Genomic DNA, 14,276 nt, shown 5'->3' on the forward strand with positions numbered 1-14,276 from the left:
GTGCTAAATTAGCCTTTGTGGGCTTGTGGAAGAAAACTGGTAGGGTATAGTTGATCTCCATTGTGTTTTGGTGACCCCTACTGGTCAGACTAGTCCCTGTTTCTTAAGTAGGTGAAATCAGACCATTGGCTTGATCTGGGTGGCTGTGGTGAGGCAACATTTTCAATTGTTGAGTAATAATTGTGGTTGACCAATACTCCAGGTGACTCGAGTGCTACCTTTAAAAAAATGTTTTCAACTACATTATATTTTTAGGGCTATTTCTTGTTCCAAATTTAGGCTGAGCAAACCGTATTGAAATAATAGTAGAAATAGGTTTGTAATGTTTCAAGTGAAAAGAACACAAGTACAATACACTGGCATTGGAATGAGAACTTCCAAGTTAGGAGCTCCATGAGCCTTAGATGGGAACCAATTGAGGCCTTTTCCCAAAGGTGTCATAAATGTCATCAATGTAACAAAAACAACATTTAATGTCCTTGTTTGACTGGTTCAGCAGAAGCCTCCCCGTCTAGTTCACAAGAGTAATAAATAGACTGCACAGAAATAAGTTTGTTTGCCTTCAGCTGAAAATGCTTTTAACAAACAAACTAGAAAGCCAGCTAGCTCTGGTTTCTTAGGAGTACAGTACACAAAACAGTGAACAGGAAGAATGTACTGGTTATGTTAATGATGTCATGCCAACAATGGGTAAAGATAATTGTCAAATCAACCATTAAAAAATGTAGACTAGCTAGGCACCAAACTCAACTAGAACCAAATAACTCATGCAGGTGCTGTGCAGAAAATGGGCATCCAGTGTAGTGCACAGTTCCCTTGTATTGCATCAAAATTAGGGGAGGAATCAACACTGCAATAAAACTTCAAAGCATTTATATGTTTAAATAACATTTTGCAGTGATACAATATTATTACGGTTGCAATCTAGATAAAATATAAAAACAATGTAAAAAAAAAAAATTGCCATAACCAATAATGTTACAATCTAGTAAGCAGAAAGGTACTAGCAGAGTATCTTAATGTTTGGTCACTGATCACCTCAGCCTCACAATGGTTGTTCCTCGTTAATAAATGCCCTTTCAATGCTGATCGAGCATTGGAATCCAAACTGAAACTCTCACTGTAACCGAACCTTATATATATATATATATATATATATATATATATATATATATATATATATATATATATATATATATATACTTACATATACAGTATATATAATGTGTGTGTGTGTATATATACATACTGTGATACATAAAGCTCTTATTTTTCCGTCTTTACTTTTCCGAGGCATGTTTTCAGGGTTAAAACATGTTAGTTTTGGGTGAATCAGCTGGCTGGTTAACAGGTAATACAATATTAAATGGGTGAGGACAAGTTCACTCTCCTGGTGAAATGCAGACAGAGCTTTCTTTAACTTGTATTGTGCAATATCTTCTTTTTTTTTTTTTAAATACGTGCTTGCTATATGTGTGACCTAGCGAATGGAAGTTCACGAAAGGTTGTTTAAATTAATATGTTAGCTATACCAAATTTAAAGAGTAAGTAGCGAGGTTCCAAAAAATATAGCGTTACCCGTCCCCACATGTTGCTGCAACTGTTTAAATAGCGTACCTGTCATTTTCTTTTCATTGTTAACATCCTCACAACCTTTTACACTTCTAACTTTATTTCAAAGCTGTTTTTTTAAAAGGTTGCTGTAGTGCACTGAGGTTTGAGATCTGTCCTCGATCAGCGGTGTGCAAACTTTTGCATGCCGTCCACTTTTCTTAGCATACGTTTAGTTGCGCAGCCCCCTTCCCCCGCTGGCACACATTAAAACGTTACAACTTAACTATATTTTAACTGGTGTTTTTTTGTTTGTTTGTTTTTTCCGGATTTAATGTAAATTGCGTATTTTTCCTAGATTTAACTACAAAGTCTAGATTTAGCTAAATACATAAATGTTAATTAAACACATTCTTAAGTTTTGAAATGTGTACTTTCAGATATAATTTATAAATATTGAAAACGTGTATGGCAAATTCAACATTTAAAATCGGTCTATAAATCTTAGTTTCTGACAAACAAATCTGTGAATTTAATTTTTTTTTACACTTGGCGAGTCAACATTTAGCTAACATTTCTAACAAATAAATCGGTCAAAAAATATTACTGCCTTATATATATATATATACACACACACACACACTTGGCGCCCCATATGTGGAAGCCGCCATTTCTGCTCTGTTCACTGCAGTTTTACTGACTCTAGCCACTTCAAAGATTTCTCCGGTTCTACAAGTCCTAGAGTGATCGTCAACAGCGCCTTTGAAAGGTAAGAACTTGGACTATTTAGCTAGACTACTTGAATTTTTGCCCTTTAGTTATAGTCACGCTCCCCCACACTGCTCTGAATGACTGCAGGAAGAGCGATTTTAAAGAACAAAAAAAAAAAAACCATGAGTGTTCTGGCGTTTGTTCCATACCACATCCTGGATCGTTATTGCTGTGTTACCCGTTTGACAATGTGGTCAATAATCCTTACACTATCAGTGCACTAGAGTGGACTTTTTAAAAAGAGCTTTGAAACAGACTTTAAAGTTATAAGTAAAAAATTGTCACGATGTTACAATGTGAAGAAAAATTTGAGGCATGTTATTTAAACAGTTGTAGCAGCACGTGGGGATGTGTAACGCTATGTTCTTTGGAACCCTGCTACCTACTGTTTAAGTGCAATATAAATTCTAAACTTGTAGGGAAAGTTACAGTAAATTTTAAATTTGATAAAAGTACGAAAGCTGTGAGGAGTTAAAGAAAGCAGTTTTCTGTTGCCTAGTACCTATTTGTATTAATCATGCTCAAAAGCAAAGAGGGATCCTCGTGAATGGCTTCATCCCCATTTCCAGCTGCCAGCTGCTGGCTGTTCAGGTACATGCTGTTTGTTCTAGAAAGCATTTTCCCTTCCTCCATGTCTGTATCCAAAAACTCCACTGAGTTGTTCTTCTTTTTTCTGTGCTTTCTGTGCTGCTTCTGTGCTGATAACTCAAGAGATGCGTAGCACATATTGTGTGCATCTGCTGCCTGCAGACACAAACAATTGATATCATTAGCACTGGAGAGCTACAATGACCAGCTAAAAACTTCATGTAATGCCAATCCACTAAAACAAACTTCCTGTGTCCAGACTAATCCCAAAATTAGATTGGTTCTGTCAAGAGCAATCTCACATTTATTGAGTTTATACACTTTTTATTTAATCTAAGGGTTTTGTGGCAAAAACAGTCATCAGTTGTTGTTTATGTTTATTATTATTATTATTATTATTATTATTATTATTAAGCATTATCAACTTTTTTATACATATTTAACATTAGTATATTTATAGGACATGTGCAATTTCTTTTATAGGGTTATCACAGGATATACGGGTGATAGACCATTATAGAATCAATTTGTCTGTCCAGACTTCGCTCTTTCTCACTCACTCACACACTGTGCTGAAGAGTTTGATCATCGTGTTTACACGACGGCTGTCAAATCTATTTTTAAAACCATCTGGCACTCCACTGCACATACATACACATTTAGACCTTTGTGGTTTGTGGTTACAAGTCCAGGCCTGTCAAATCAAGCATTTCAAAAACTAGCAGTAGTGACCATGATTATGAGGTGCTAATACCTTTGTAACATGTTTGTGTTTGGTAGTCTTATCACGGTAGTGAAGATTGGGCCTATGCAATAAAAATCACATCATCTAATGTGGGAATTCCAATGAATTCCAATGTCTCAAGATGAATAATTCTATGGGTTTATTTAGTCTAAATATCATTGATTTAAAATTAGAATACCTCAACAGAACCCTTTCATCACCACTTCAAATCCAGACAAGGTCAGTAGTGATCAAAAGTATAATTGAAGTTGAATGTGACTACAAAAAAAACACCATTTATTGGCAGATTTGCAGTCTCTCAAAGACGTGGTTTATATGCAGCTTAGAAACTCAAAATATTCTCTCCATTGTGAGTGTGACGTAGCACACACACATTCCTCATGATATAGGAAGTGAGGGGCCAAAACATAGTACGACTAAAAAGGATGGGTAAAACGCTTTCTTATGCTTAAAAGCTGCAGAAATGTAATAAAAACCAAGTTGTTTTTGCATGGCAATAAGGCTGAAAGCTGTGCCATATGTTCATGAGACTTCAGCAGTGAAAATGATGTGTGTGAAGTAGCCTTGCGCAACTTTCCTACTATAACTAAAGAACATACCGAACAATTCTTTATTATCAATTAAGACCTGCTGAAAGTAGCCCTGGCAAGATTTTTTGACCAAATTGAAATAATAATAATAAAAATAATAATACAGTAATCCATCGCATATCCGACATTTTTTTTTTTTTTTTTTTTGCATATGTAAAAAGTCAGATAAATGAATCCTGTTTTAAATACCATTTTACACTTTGAGATCCACAATCTCTGAACTGAAATTGTCGGTTCAATTATAAAACGTTGCTGAAGAGCTTGATCATGGTGGATAAACGGTTAGCGGAAAGGTGATGTGCGGATGCACGACAGATTGCTGTAATACAAAGGGTTTAGAGATTCTTCATTCAGTATATTTGTTTTTTATGTGATTTATTCACGTTTCAAATTATTGCAATTTGCAGGTGGCTCTTTAAATGATAGTGCTTTATAATTGAGCTGTTTTATAAAAATATACTGAAGCTACTACAAAGTAAAAAAAAAAAAAACTTAACCCTTTGAAAAATAATAAGAATGAAGCCTTTTGCAAAGCACATTTGGTGATCGGATAGCTGATTGCTTTAAGCTTAGACTTTTCATTCCTTTAGCAGTAAGGTAAGATGCAATTAATGTTATACATATTAGTCTTAAGTAGCATCTGTCATGGGTATGTACGAAGAACAAAAAAAGGCAAGTTTGTACCCCAAAATGGGAATTTGTGACAGTGGTCTCCTACATTATAGCTGCGGGCTACTGACCTCAACAGCAGACTTTAGCGACCGTGTACAAGAGCTGAAGTAAGATCACTTCAACAAGAATGAAAACTGAAAAAGCCCTGTTGGTTCCACAAATTTGTTCAAAAAGAAAAATATGGGGCTTATGTAGTGAGAAATGTGGGTGAGTAGGGTAGCCTATTGCAGATTTACTACCAGTGTTTTGAAAATGTACTGTAATAAATAAAATATATAAAGTGCTGAATTTTTAGCTGTTCGTAGACTACCATAAGGATCAGAATTGCTAAAGCTACCCTTTTGTAGGTAACCTTATGTATGTATGTATGTGCAGTCAAATGTTTAGCAAATAATGCATGGATAGTAAGCGCTCTCTTATGGAACATTGGTATTGTTGTATGCTTTTTTTTTTTTTTTTTTTTTTTTTTTTTTTTTTTTGGTCGCCTAATGAGGCAGGCTGCACTTGTGGTTCTTCACCACAAGCTAAACACTTCTCATAAACCCTGTTTAAGAAAGCTGCATGGTATCAGGAGTTGCACAAGGCCAAATTGGATTGCTGATGGGCACATTTTAAATATACCCTCCCGTATTTTATTATTAATAGGGAAATTTGCATTTGGAAGGAGAATTTCTTTCCTTAAAAGAAAACTACAGTAAACCCAAATTGCTGGAAAGGTACTACCAAAATAGCGCGCCAAGAACGTGACTTATTTTTATTATTGCATGTAAACCACGTCAAAGAGGCAAAGGATTGGACAGACAGAGACACCCTTAGACGGTGGTCTTCTAAGCAGGTAGTGTTAAGGCATCTTTGGTGAGGCCTGTGCTGTTCTTTTTATCCTCTGAACTATTCTCTCTAGCGCCATCAATCTAGCATATTTCACTGCACTAAACAAATTTTAAATGAGCCTTGTAATTGTATTTTTGTATGAAGAAAACCTACCACACCCGTTCATTGTACCAAACACAAAGTTCAGCAACACTTTGTGTTGAATGTACAATCATTTATACATTAAATTAGGATAAAGACAATGATATGATGTGCAATGGCCTTTAGAAAAGGAAATCCCCACCAATTTGTAAACAGAATGATAAAAGATAAATAAACTTAATTTGCTTGTGTAGTGTGGGCCCCTGGACATTCATGACAATTCTATGCAACACTTGCAGTTATATATTTGTTTAGTGTCCCCTTTATAATTGTTGTGGAACTAACTGAAGATTATTCATTTTAAATTTTATATACAAATAAAAGGTACCTTTCGTTCTCTTTGAACTCGCACTGGAGCCTTTACGTTCATTTGTTCGTAACAAACTTCGGAAACTTCTTCAACTTCTTAAATGAGAAATGCAAACACACATTACCATTTTCAATAAAACTTGAATTCAAAATGCATAATGTGTCTAAGAAATGAAGACATATAGCAAACCTGTTGTGGTTGTTCATGAGCCATGGGCTCGTATCCATATACTGTACCAATTCAATGTCAAGTATGACGTTGGGAGCAAGTAGAGTTTCTACATAAAGTGGATCACGCTGCTTGCTCATATTACTTCTCGTATTGTCCTATAAATACCACAGGTAGATCACAGTCATTTCCCTCTGCTCTAAATCATGCTGTGTGTTCAGGTATATGCAGAGACTGTTACTGTGGCTGATACAGTGTTGTCCTTATTAATTTCTGCTTCTTCTAGCAGTATCTGAAAGATGATGTAATGCTTTTTTTGCTGTTTGGGTAGATTCCATTGCTATTTTCATGTCCACTTTGTATCCTAACACAATCCACTATTTCTGTTTATAATTAAGTCTCATTATACATTGATTTTAAATATCTCATATGTTCTAAATATTAAATTAGCCTTGCTCAACAAATTGAACACAATACTGTTTACGGTGCAGTTAGTTCCAAACATGTGAATTACATGGGAAGTTGTAATTACACATACAGTAGCCTACATGGTAGCTAGAAACTGGGATGTCTCTTGCACGATTACACGGAAGTGATTTCCAAGACCATTCTAAGTACACGTTTTCCTTGTCTTGCGTGGTTAATGCTTTTTCAGATATATGGCATGTACAATGGGATTGCTTTAGCTAGCCTACCTGTCGTATTGAACCAGACACAAATTACGATTTGACTGAAATCTAGGAGCAGGCGATAACTGATTCATAATCCCTGGTGGTAGAAAGAGCTATCGTATTTGCACTTCTGATCTCACTATATGGAATAGAGCACCAGAGCTGTCCAACAATTTGGCAGAAGAGCTATACCATTAACCTGCCAGTTCTAAACAAAATGTCAGTAACGGGGGAAAAACCAGTCATCTAAAATACGTTTAGTTTACTTAAATGAAAAATCTGAATACAGTTAATAGTAGCAATGACATTTGAATACAAAGATGTTTGCGTTCATTAAACCTGTCTATTTGTGCTGTTTTCTGTCTTTTTTTACTTCTACCAAAAAAAGACAAATTGTCCTTGAACTTTGTTAAAACCCATTACCAGCCTTGATGTGTCACCTCTAAATCAAGACCAATGGTGTGGAACCCATTGAACAGTAAAACCTGTCCAATCTGGCATCATTTGGGACTGTGCTGGATTACTGTAAAAAAAATACAGTACCTAAAAAATAAACTGACAAAACTATTTCAATGTTTATTACTGCTCATGCACAGTATAATAAACACATTAATACCTGTTATTAGCACAAACCTGTGTTTATACCATTCCCATAGAAAGATGTTCTAGTTTGTACTGTGCATGCATGCAGGATTCAGGCACTTTCCACTGGCATTCAGGTTTTCTCCCTGTTGCTATAAGGAGGCCTATTCAATTTTCAGAATGTCTGAAATGGTTTGCCTTGCGATTTTTTTGAATTTTTCACTTACAGTAGCTTTTTTTTGTTTGTATTTTGGTAAACTCAGCTTTTCTTTCTTTTTTTTTCTTTTTTTTTTTTGATAAACACAATTTTTTTCCGAATTATAGAGGATATCACACCATTTATTTCAACAGGGATTTGGTCGGGACCCAAAAATCATGCCGAATTAAACAGAATGCAGTTTTATAGAGGGGTTGGATTAGACAGCTTTTACTATATATGACTCGGGAAACGCTCTTTAAACAGTCCTGCACTATGTTATCAAAAGTAACTAATATTTAAGTGTTAAAATGATATATATATATATATATATATATATATATATATATATATATATATATATATATATATATAATTAGTACTCTTACCTACAACTTCAGGATTAATGTTCCCATAAATGGGATTTTCATCAATATACTCTGGCTCCGGAAAGCTGCGAAAAATATTGACATCTGTTAGATTGAAACATAATTTATTTTACCAAAAAACAACAATTTACATTACAAAATATAGTTTCACCCCCTCTGAAACCCACTTTCTGCTTTGTCGCTTTGAGTACATGCTCTGCTGAACTTGCGGCAATGATGTACTGTATTCATACTTCTATCACAAAGAAACACCAACAGAGCATATAACAATGCCTTATAAGGTAACAGCCTTCTTTTTAGTATTTTAAAAACATATATGTAAAACTGTATGAGACACAACTACACACAAATGCATTTAGAACCTTAACTAACTAGTAGAATAGCCTCCAAAATGTAACCATTTATTTATTTATTTATTTTTAACCCTTTTGCATTTAAGGTGGACCATTATTGTAAAAATAATGATTGTAAAAATGTACATTAAATTTGAGTATTTCATCTTTGTCCTTTATGGATAATCATGGGAATGACATAAAATTAATAAAAGAAAGTCAGTTCTTAATATCTAGCCTTATACAACATTAAGAGTTTTAGCATTTAATAAAATATGCATTCAACCCTACAGAGTGATTTTTGGTTCATTTTGGAATTTATCTAACTTTTCCAAAGTAGGCCGCATTTCTAAGCAGATGCAGAGCTTGCTCTAGAAATGTAATTTCAAATGCCAAAGTGTTGGATTAAACAAAGAATGTCTGAATACATAATACTCCTGTTGTATATACAATACTCTCATAGGGGCGTCTCAGTTACCTGTCCTTCCTCATTCGTGGAGTAATCACAGGACTTCATGAACGTGCTTGGAGTATACATTATTTATTCTTATGTATTCTTAAAGCATATATTTTGTGACTAAAGAGCAAAGTAACATTTCACAAAGTGAAAATATAACCAGGTACCTCGTCATTTCTTAAAGACCATCATGGAGGCAGTACATGCCTGTTGTTTTCATGTTGTCAATACTGAATTTGATTCAATCAATTGTAATTCAACACCATTTGTTTAAATAAATAAATGATTTGCAATGAAAATCACTGGCAAGCTTCTCAGTTAGTCTTCCCTGGATCCAGCTCACGTTAAAGATGGTTTTGTGTGTCAGCTTGATACTTGTGCGCCCTGGTTAAGGTGTTCGCTATGGGAACAAGGTTACTGGTTCACTCCAAGCCTCTGCGTGTAGCATTGGCACACCCTGCCTATCGCTCAGCTGAAGAAAGCATTTCACAGCATATGCAGGGCAGAGCCACTCTAATAGGGCAGAGCCAAATGTAGTTTTCAAGTTATTCTTGTAAACATAAAAAAGCTCTGTCAGCCAGCTTAAATACATTATAATTATTATTATTATTGTTATTATTATTATTAAAAATGTGCACAGTAATTCTGCAGTTTCACAATGCATTTATTATTATTATTATTATTATTATTATTATTAATAATAATTTATTTCTTCGCGGATGCCCTTATCCAGGGCGACTTACAGTCGTAAACAAAAATACATTTAAAAAATCACAGTACAAGTATTAATACAATTAAGAGCAAGATAAAATACAAAATGGAAACTACTGTAAGATTAACCCATTAAATAAAAGGTTACATATTGTAGTGGCTATTCCTGAATATGACAATAAAACACAGCTTTAAATGACTGGCAACAGGTTTTCTTTTATAGAGTTAGCATGGAATGCTGCAAACCTTATCTTGTTCCTATTCTATCATAGGGCTGATTGTACAAAAAGAGCAGAAAAAGCAATGGCCTTTCTGAATGAGCTAGTAGTGATAACTAATAATAATAATATTGATGATGATTTTAGGGTTAAACCTTGATTTCTACGACTTGAATGGAATTTTTAATATAGGGCTAAATTTGGATTTTTAAAAAATTATTGAGAAATATAAAAGGTATTTGGGAGGAGACGTAAAACCAAGGTCCTATTGTAAGTGACTCTGCAGCAACAGTTGTGATGCATAGTGCACCCCCTCGTCTCTGTAAGACGCTTTGGATAAAAGTCTGCTAAATGTTTAATAATAATAATAATAATAATAATAATAATAATAATAATAATAATAATAAAGTATTTTCAAATGTGAAGCATGTGATTTTTGTATTATAAATTAGGATTCCCACACGTGAATGTGCAGAATTAAATATAATAATGATGAACTCATCTATGTTGAAAGTATATAACATGCCATACCTTGGTTCATAATCTCTGTATGTTATTGGCTGTTTTTCTGCAATGTTAAGAAAAAAGGATACGTTATTGTAAAAGAAAATGGCACAGTAGGGCTGTATGACGTAATTATTTTCTTGAGGTAAACCAATATTATTGAAAATTATGATTTTAACAGTGTTTTTTGTCACTTGTTGACATAGGTACCAAAATAAAATAAATACATTTTAATAGTACAGTACACTTGTCATATATCCGGTAACAGTAATAACATTTCTGAAAATTGTACCAAATGTCATGTTCGCTTATTTATTTTACGATTTAACAAATGGATACTTTCTTATTTTAAGATTTCCTTTTTATTTAGTTTCATGAGGTAAAAAATACATTATAGTGACATCTCATCACTACATTTATTTTTATACTGTGCATTAATAAAATGCTGTATTTTTCAGCTATACAAAAAGTCCTCACCTTTTTTCCGTCTTGCATTGTAGGTAAGGAGATGAATACATATGGATATGATCAAAGCTATAACCGTGAGAGACACAATTACCCAAGGAATGTTACAGCTGCCAGCTTAAAAAAAAAAGTTAAAATTAATATATTTAATGAAATTATTCTAGTAGCTTTTAAGTTCTCAAACTGGACCCCTGGGTGTCTCCTGAAGGGTGCAAAATAAATTCTAGAAACTTCTCTTTCATAAAACAACAACATATACAGTAGATATTGTGGACTTTGGGATCTAGAGCAATTGCAGACAAAACCGCTACAATGCAGTACAGATTTTCTTTCTTTCTTTCTTGTTTGCGAATGTACTTTTCCTGTTTTCAGTTGAGGGTCACTATAAAAAAATAAAATAAAATAAAAAAATCTTTGAGAGCCTCGATTTTAAGTTTGCAATAATTTTACCAACTGAACAGCATCAGCAAATTGATTTGTCTGTAGTGCTACTGACTATACCTTGCGCTTACAGAATGCAGGCTTGTTGTGACTCCCCAGGTTCAGGATCACACCTAGCCTTTGGAATTCCCTGCCACCTTAAAAATCACACTTAAATTATTATTATTTTTTTATGCATTGTTTATATATTGCCCAAAGGCAGTGTATTAGGCTTTTATCTAGCTGGTTAACAATTTGTATTGTTTTTAGAAATGTAATGCTAATATTTATATAAAACATTTCTGTTAAGCGTTTTGATAGGACCGCTGCGCGCCTACTGAAATGCGCTACATAAGGGCAACGCTGATGTTGTTGTAGATGTAAGATTGGCTTGTAGAAGTAAAATATGAGCATGCGTTGCATAACAATGTAACTACATATTAACTAGTTATTCATTAGTACATTGGAATTAGTATAAACATCATTACATGATATATCACACTACCACAAAGCTAACATGAATTCATAATGAACAGACAAGGGTGGTTGAAAGCAATAGGGCTCCATTTTTGAATGTCATTAACTGATGTTGATTTCTAATGGATCAATGGTACATAACTGGGGATGAAATGTCATTAAGAAGTGGCATTTTGGAGAGTATGACCAAGTTTGGTATATCTAAAAATAACTTGGCCATATTCTTCAGAGCACTTTGACAATTAAATAAAAGTGAAAATAAAATGTTACATGGGTATTGTGACCTGCCACAGCAGTGAAAGGTTCAATGCAAAAGTTACCAACATTTGCAAACAAACAGCATCCATTACTAGTTTTAATAATCTTTAAGAAATCAAAGAAATATGTATCTTGTCAGCTACTTAAAGAATTATGTTCAAAGCTAAAATATACATTGAAATGAAGATACGGTACACAGTTCATGCTACGCATAATTCATGTGGTAACCCCCATCCCAGAGAAATACAAAATAAATCCAGGCCTTTTTAGTCAAGTTTAACTTAAAATAAACTCATGTTTTCTTCAAACGATGGAAAAGAAGCTTAACTAAATAATACATATGTATTTTATATTCATTTTTAATTAATTAAATACATATGCTGTGGGTTTAGGTTTCATGGGCATGGTCAATACATGACCTAAAAATGTAACACATCAGATTTCAAATTACTGTTTTTCTTTTATAAATTTCAGTTTATATATGCATTTTTTAGTAACAAAATGTATGTTTAAGTCTTTCTGTATTTCGGTTGAAAAAATCATGGCTTACAACGAATGTGCAATTCACTTTTGCTTTTTAAAGGTTAAAGGCCTTATCAAGATTGAGATTGTTGAAACGCATATTTTCCATTTCATGGACTAGGGTTTGCACTGTACAAAATCTGCCTACTTTCTGCAAAAGTGTTATGCTTATATTTATATCATCCTACAATAATTCATATAATGTGTTTAATTAAATTACATTTTTTGACAGCGATATTACATGCAGTGATAGTAAAGAAAATTTGAATTTGGGAAAATTGGCCAGCCTTAATGTCCAATGTGCATTGTGGCACATACATGGAAAGAAAATGGGATTGGGTCACCCCCAAAGAAGCACTTTTGTATTTGGGTGCTGTTGGAAACCTCCCCCGAAAAAGGCCATGTACAGCTGTAATGTGAGTCCTATTCATTAAACGTTATTGGTAAAGTCCCAGTAGGCCTATTCTTAATCGCAAAAACTCTTTAAAATACATTTGAGGAGCCCTTTTAAAACAATCACTATTTTATTAAATGTGCAAGTCAAAGTTGTTGGACTGTATAACAATACACTAGAGTACCCATTTCTTCATAAATAACAAATCCCTACCTTAAGTAAAAAGATGTTATTTCTGTACTCCTGCTAGTTTGACGTACTGTATTTTAAACATGAGCTGCCAACATAATTACATTAGCTTTATTTCTATTATTTACAAATGTACACCTATAAACTTAATGTATTGAAGATAAAGAGCATTATTGGAACCCAATTACAAACAACAACCAAAATAAAGTAATACAAACTTGATGAACAATCAAAGGTTTACATCGGCTGAACGGCAGAACATCTGAATCGTATATTTCTGTTACCCAAAAGTAAAAACAGTTGAAATTATTCATTTTATAACAAAACTGCAACATACAAATGAATTATATTTACCTGTCATTGTAGATAGCGAAAAGAAAATGCCTTTTTATCAGAACTAAAAATGTGTGTTCTCCTCAGTGATTTTGCTCATCAATACCTGTTCTGCTGTATTTGTATTCCTTCACTGCCTTTTTTTTCTGTTACAAACAGGAAATGTGGTGAGATGTCAGGGTCTGTCTCTCTTTGCAGTCTTCTGTGCAGTATGTATTGAACTGTGTTGCACATCTGAAAAAAGCTAAACAACCAACTATTTCAGTTTTTATCAAACACAAAGCTGAAGAAGCTTGTTTGTGTTGTTTATAGCGCAGCAAACGTATAACTATCTATACTAATCTACTGCAATTCAGTACATTGGTGTACAGCTACTGACAAAAGTGTTGCATCGCCCTAAGCAATAACTCATTTTGCTTCATAAAGTCGAATGAAACTTGCAGAATAATGTTACTTTAACATTGAATTACACACTTCCATATACTTAACGGAAAACTGAGAAATGAAAAGTGTGACATTTCAAAATCTAACTCGAAATACTGAATTACTATTGTGGCTTCCGGTAGACTTTTGCAATATCATTTTGTAGTTTCTTTGGTTACGTTATGTCAAATAAAAGATCTACATTATGTTCATATAGAGTTTTTTTTTTTTTTTTTTTTTAAATTGTCTTAATCCTAAAATTCTAGGTTATACAAAGCTTTTGGTCACAGCTGTAAATTAATGCAATTTACCAAGGTTATAAAACCCCCTATAACCACACCCTTAACAATACCTGTTTTAAGTGTATT

General features: G+C 33.7%; 1 protein-coding gene across 2 annotated transcripts; it reads right to left on the reverse strand.

The window, feature by feature from the left end:
* Window positions 1-108: 108 nt before the first annotated feature.
* Window positions 109-13,608, reverse strand: LOC131696496 (T-cell receptor-associated transmembrane adapter 1-like). 2 transcript variants are annotated; one of them, XM_059028661.1, is made up of 6 exons: window positions 13,507-13,608; window positions 10,905-11,009; window positions 10,455-10,491; window positions 8,206-8,270; window positions 6,218-6,294; window positions 109-3,066 (listed from the first exon to the last, which is right to left on the reverse strand). In XM_059028661.1, exons 1-6 carry the CDS (start codon window positions 13,511-13,513, stop codon window positions 2,818-2,820), a joined length of 540 nt encoding a protein of 179 aa, XP_058884644.1. In that variant the 5' UTR covers window positions 13,514-13,608; the 3' UTR covers window positions 109-2,817. The 2 variants fall into 2 exon arrangements, with proteins under 2 accessions (XP_058884644.1, XP_058884645.1); XM_059028662.1 differs by having other exon boundaries at window positions 10,905-10,961; window positions 13,507-13,568.
* Between the last annotated feature and the right edge of the window lie 668 nt (window positions 13,609-14,276).

This window comes from Acipenser ruthenus, chromosome 8 (genome assembly GCF_902713425.1).
Source record: "Acipenser ruthenus chromosome 8, fAciRut3.2 maternal haplotype, whole genome shotgun sequence".
Lineage (NCBI taxonomy): Eukaryota > Metazoa > Chordata > Actinopteri > Acipenseriformes > Acipenseridae > Acipenser > Acipenser ruthenus.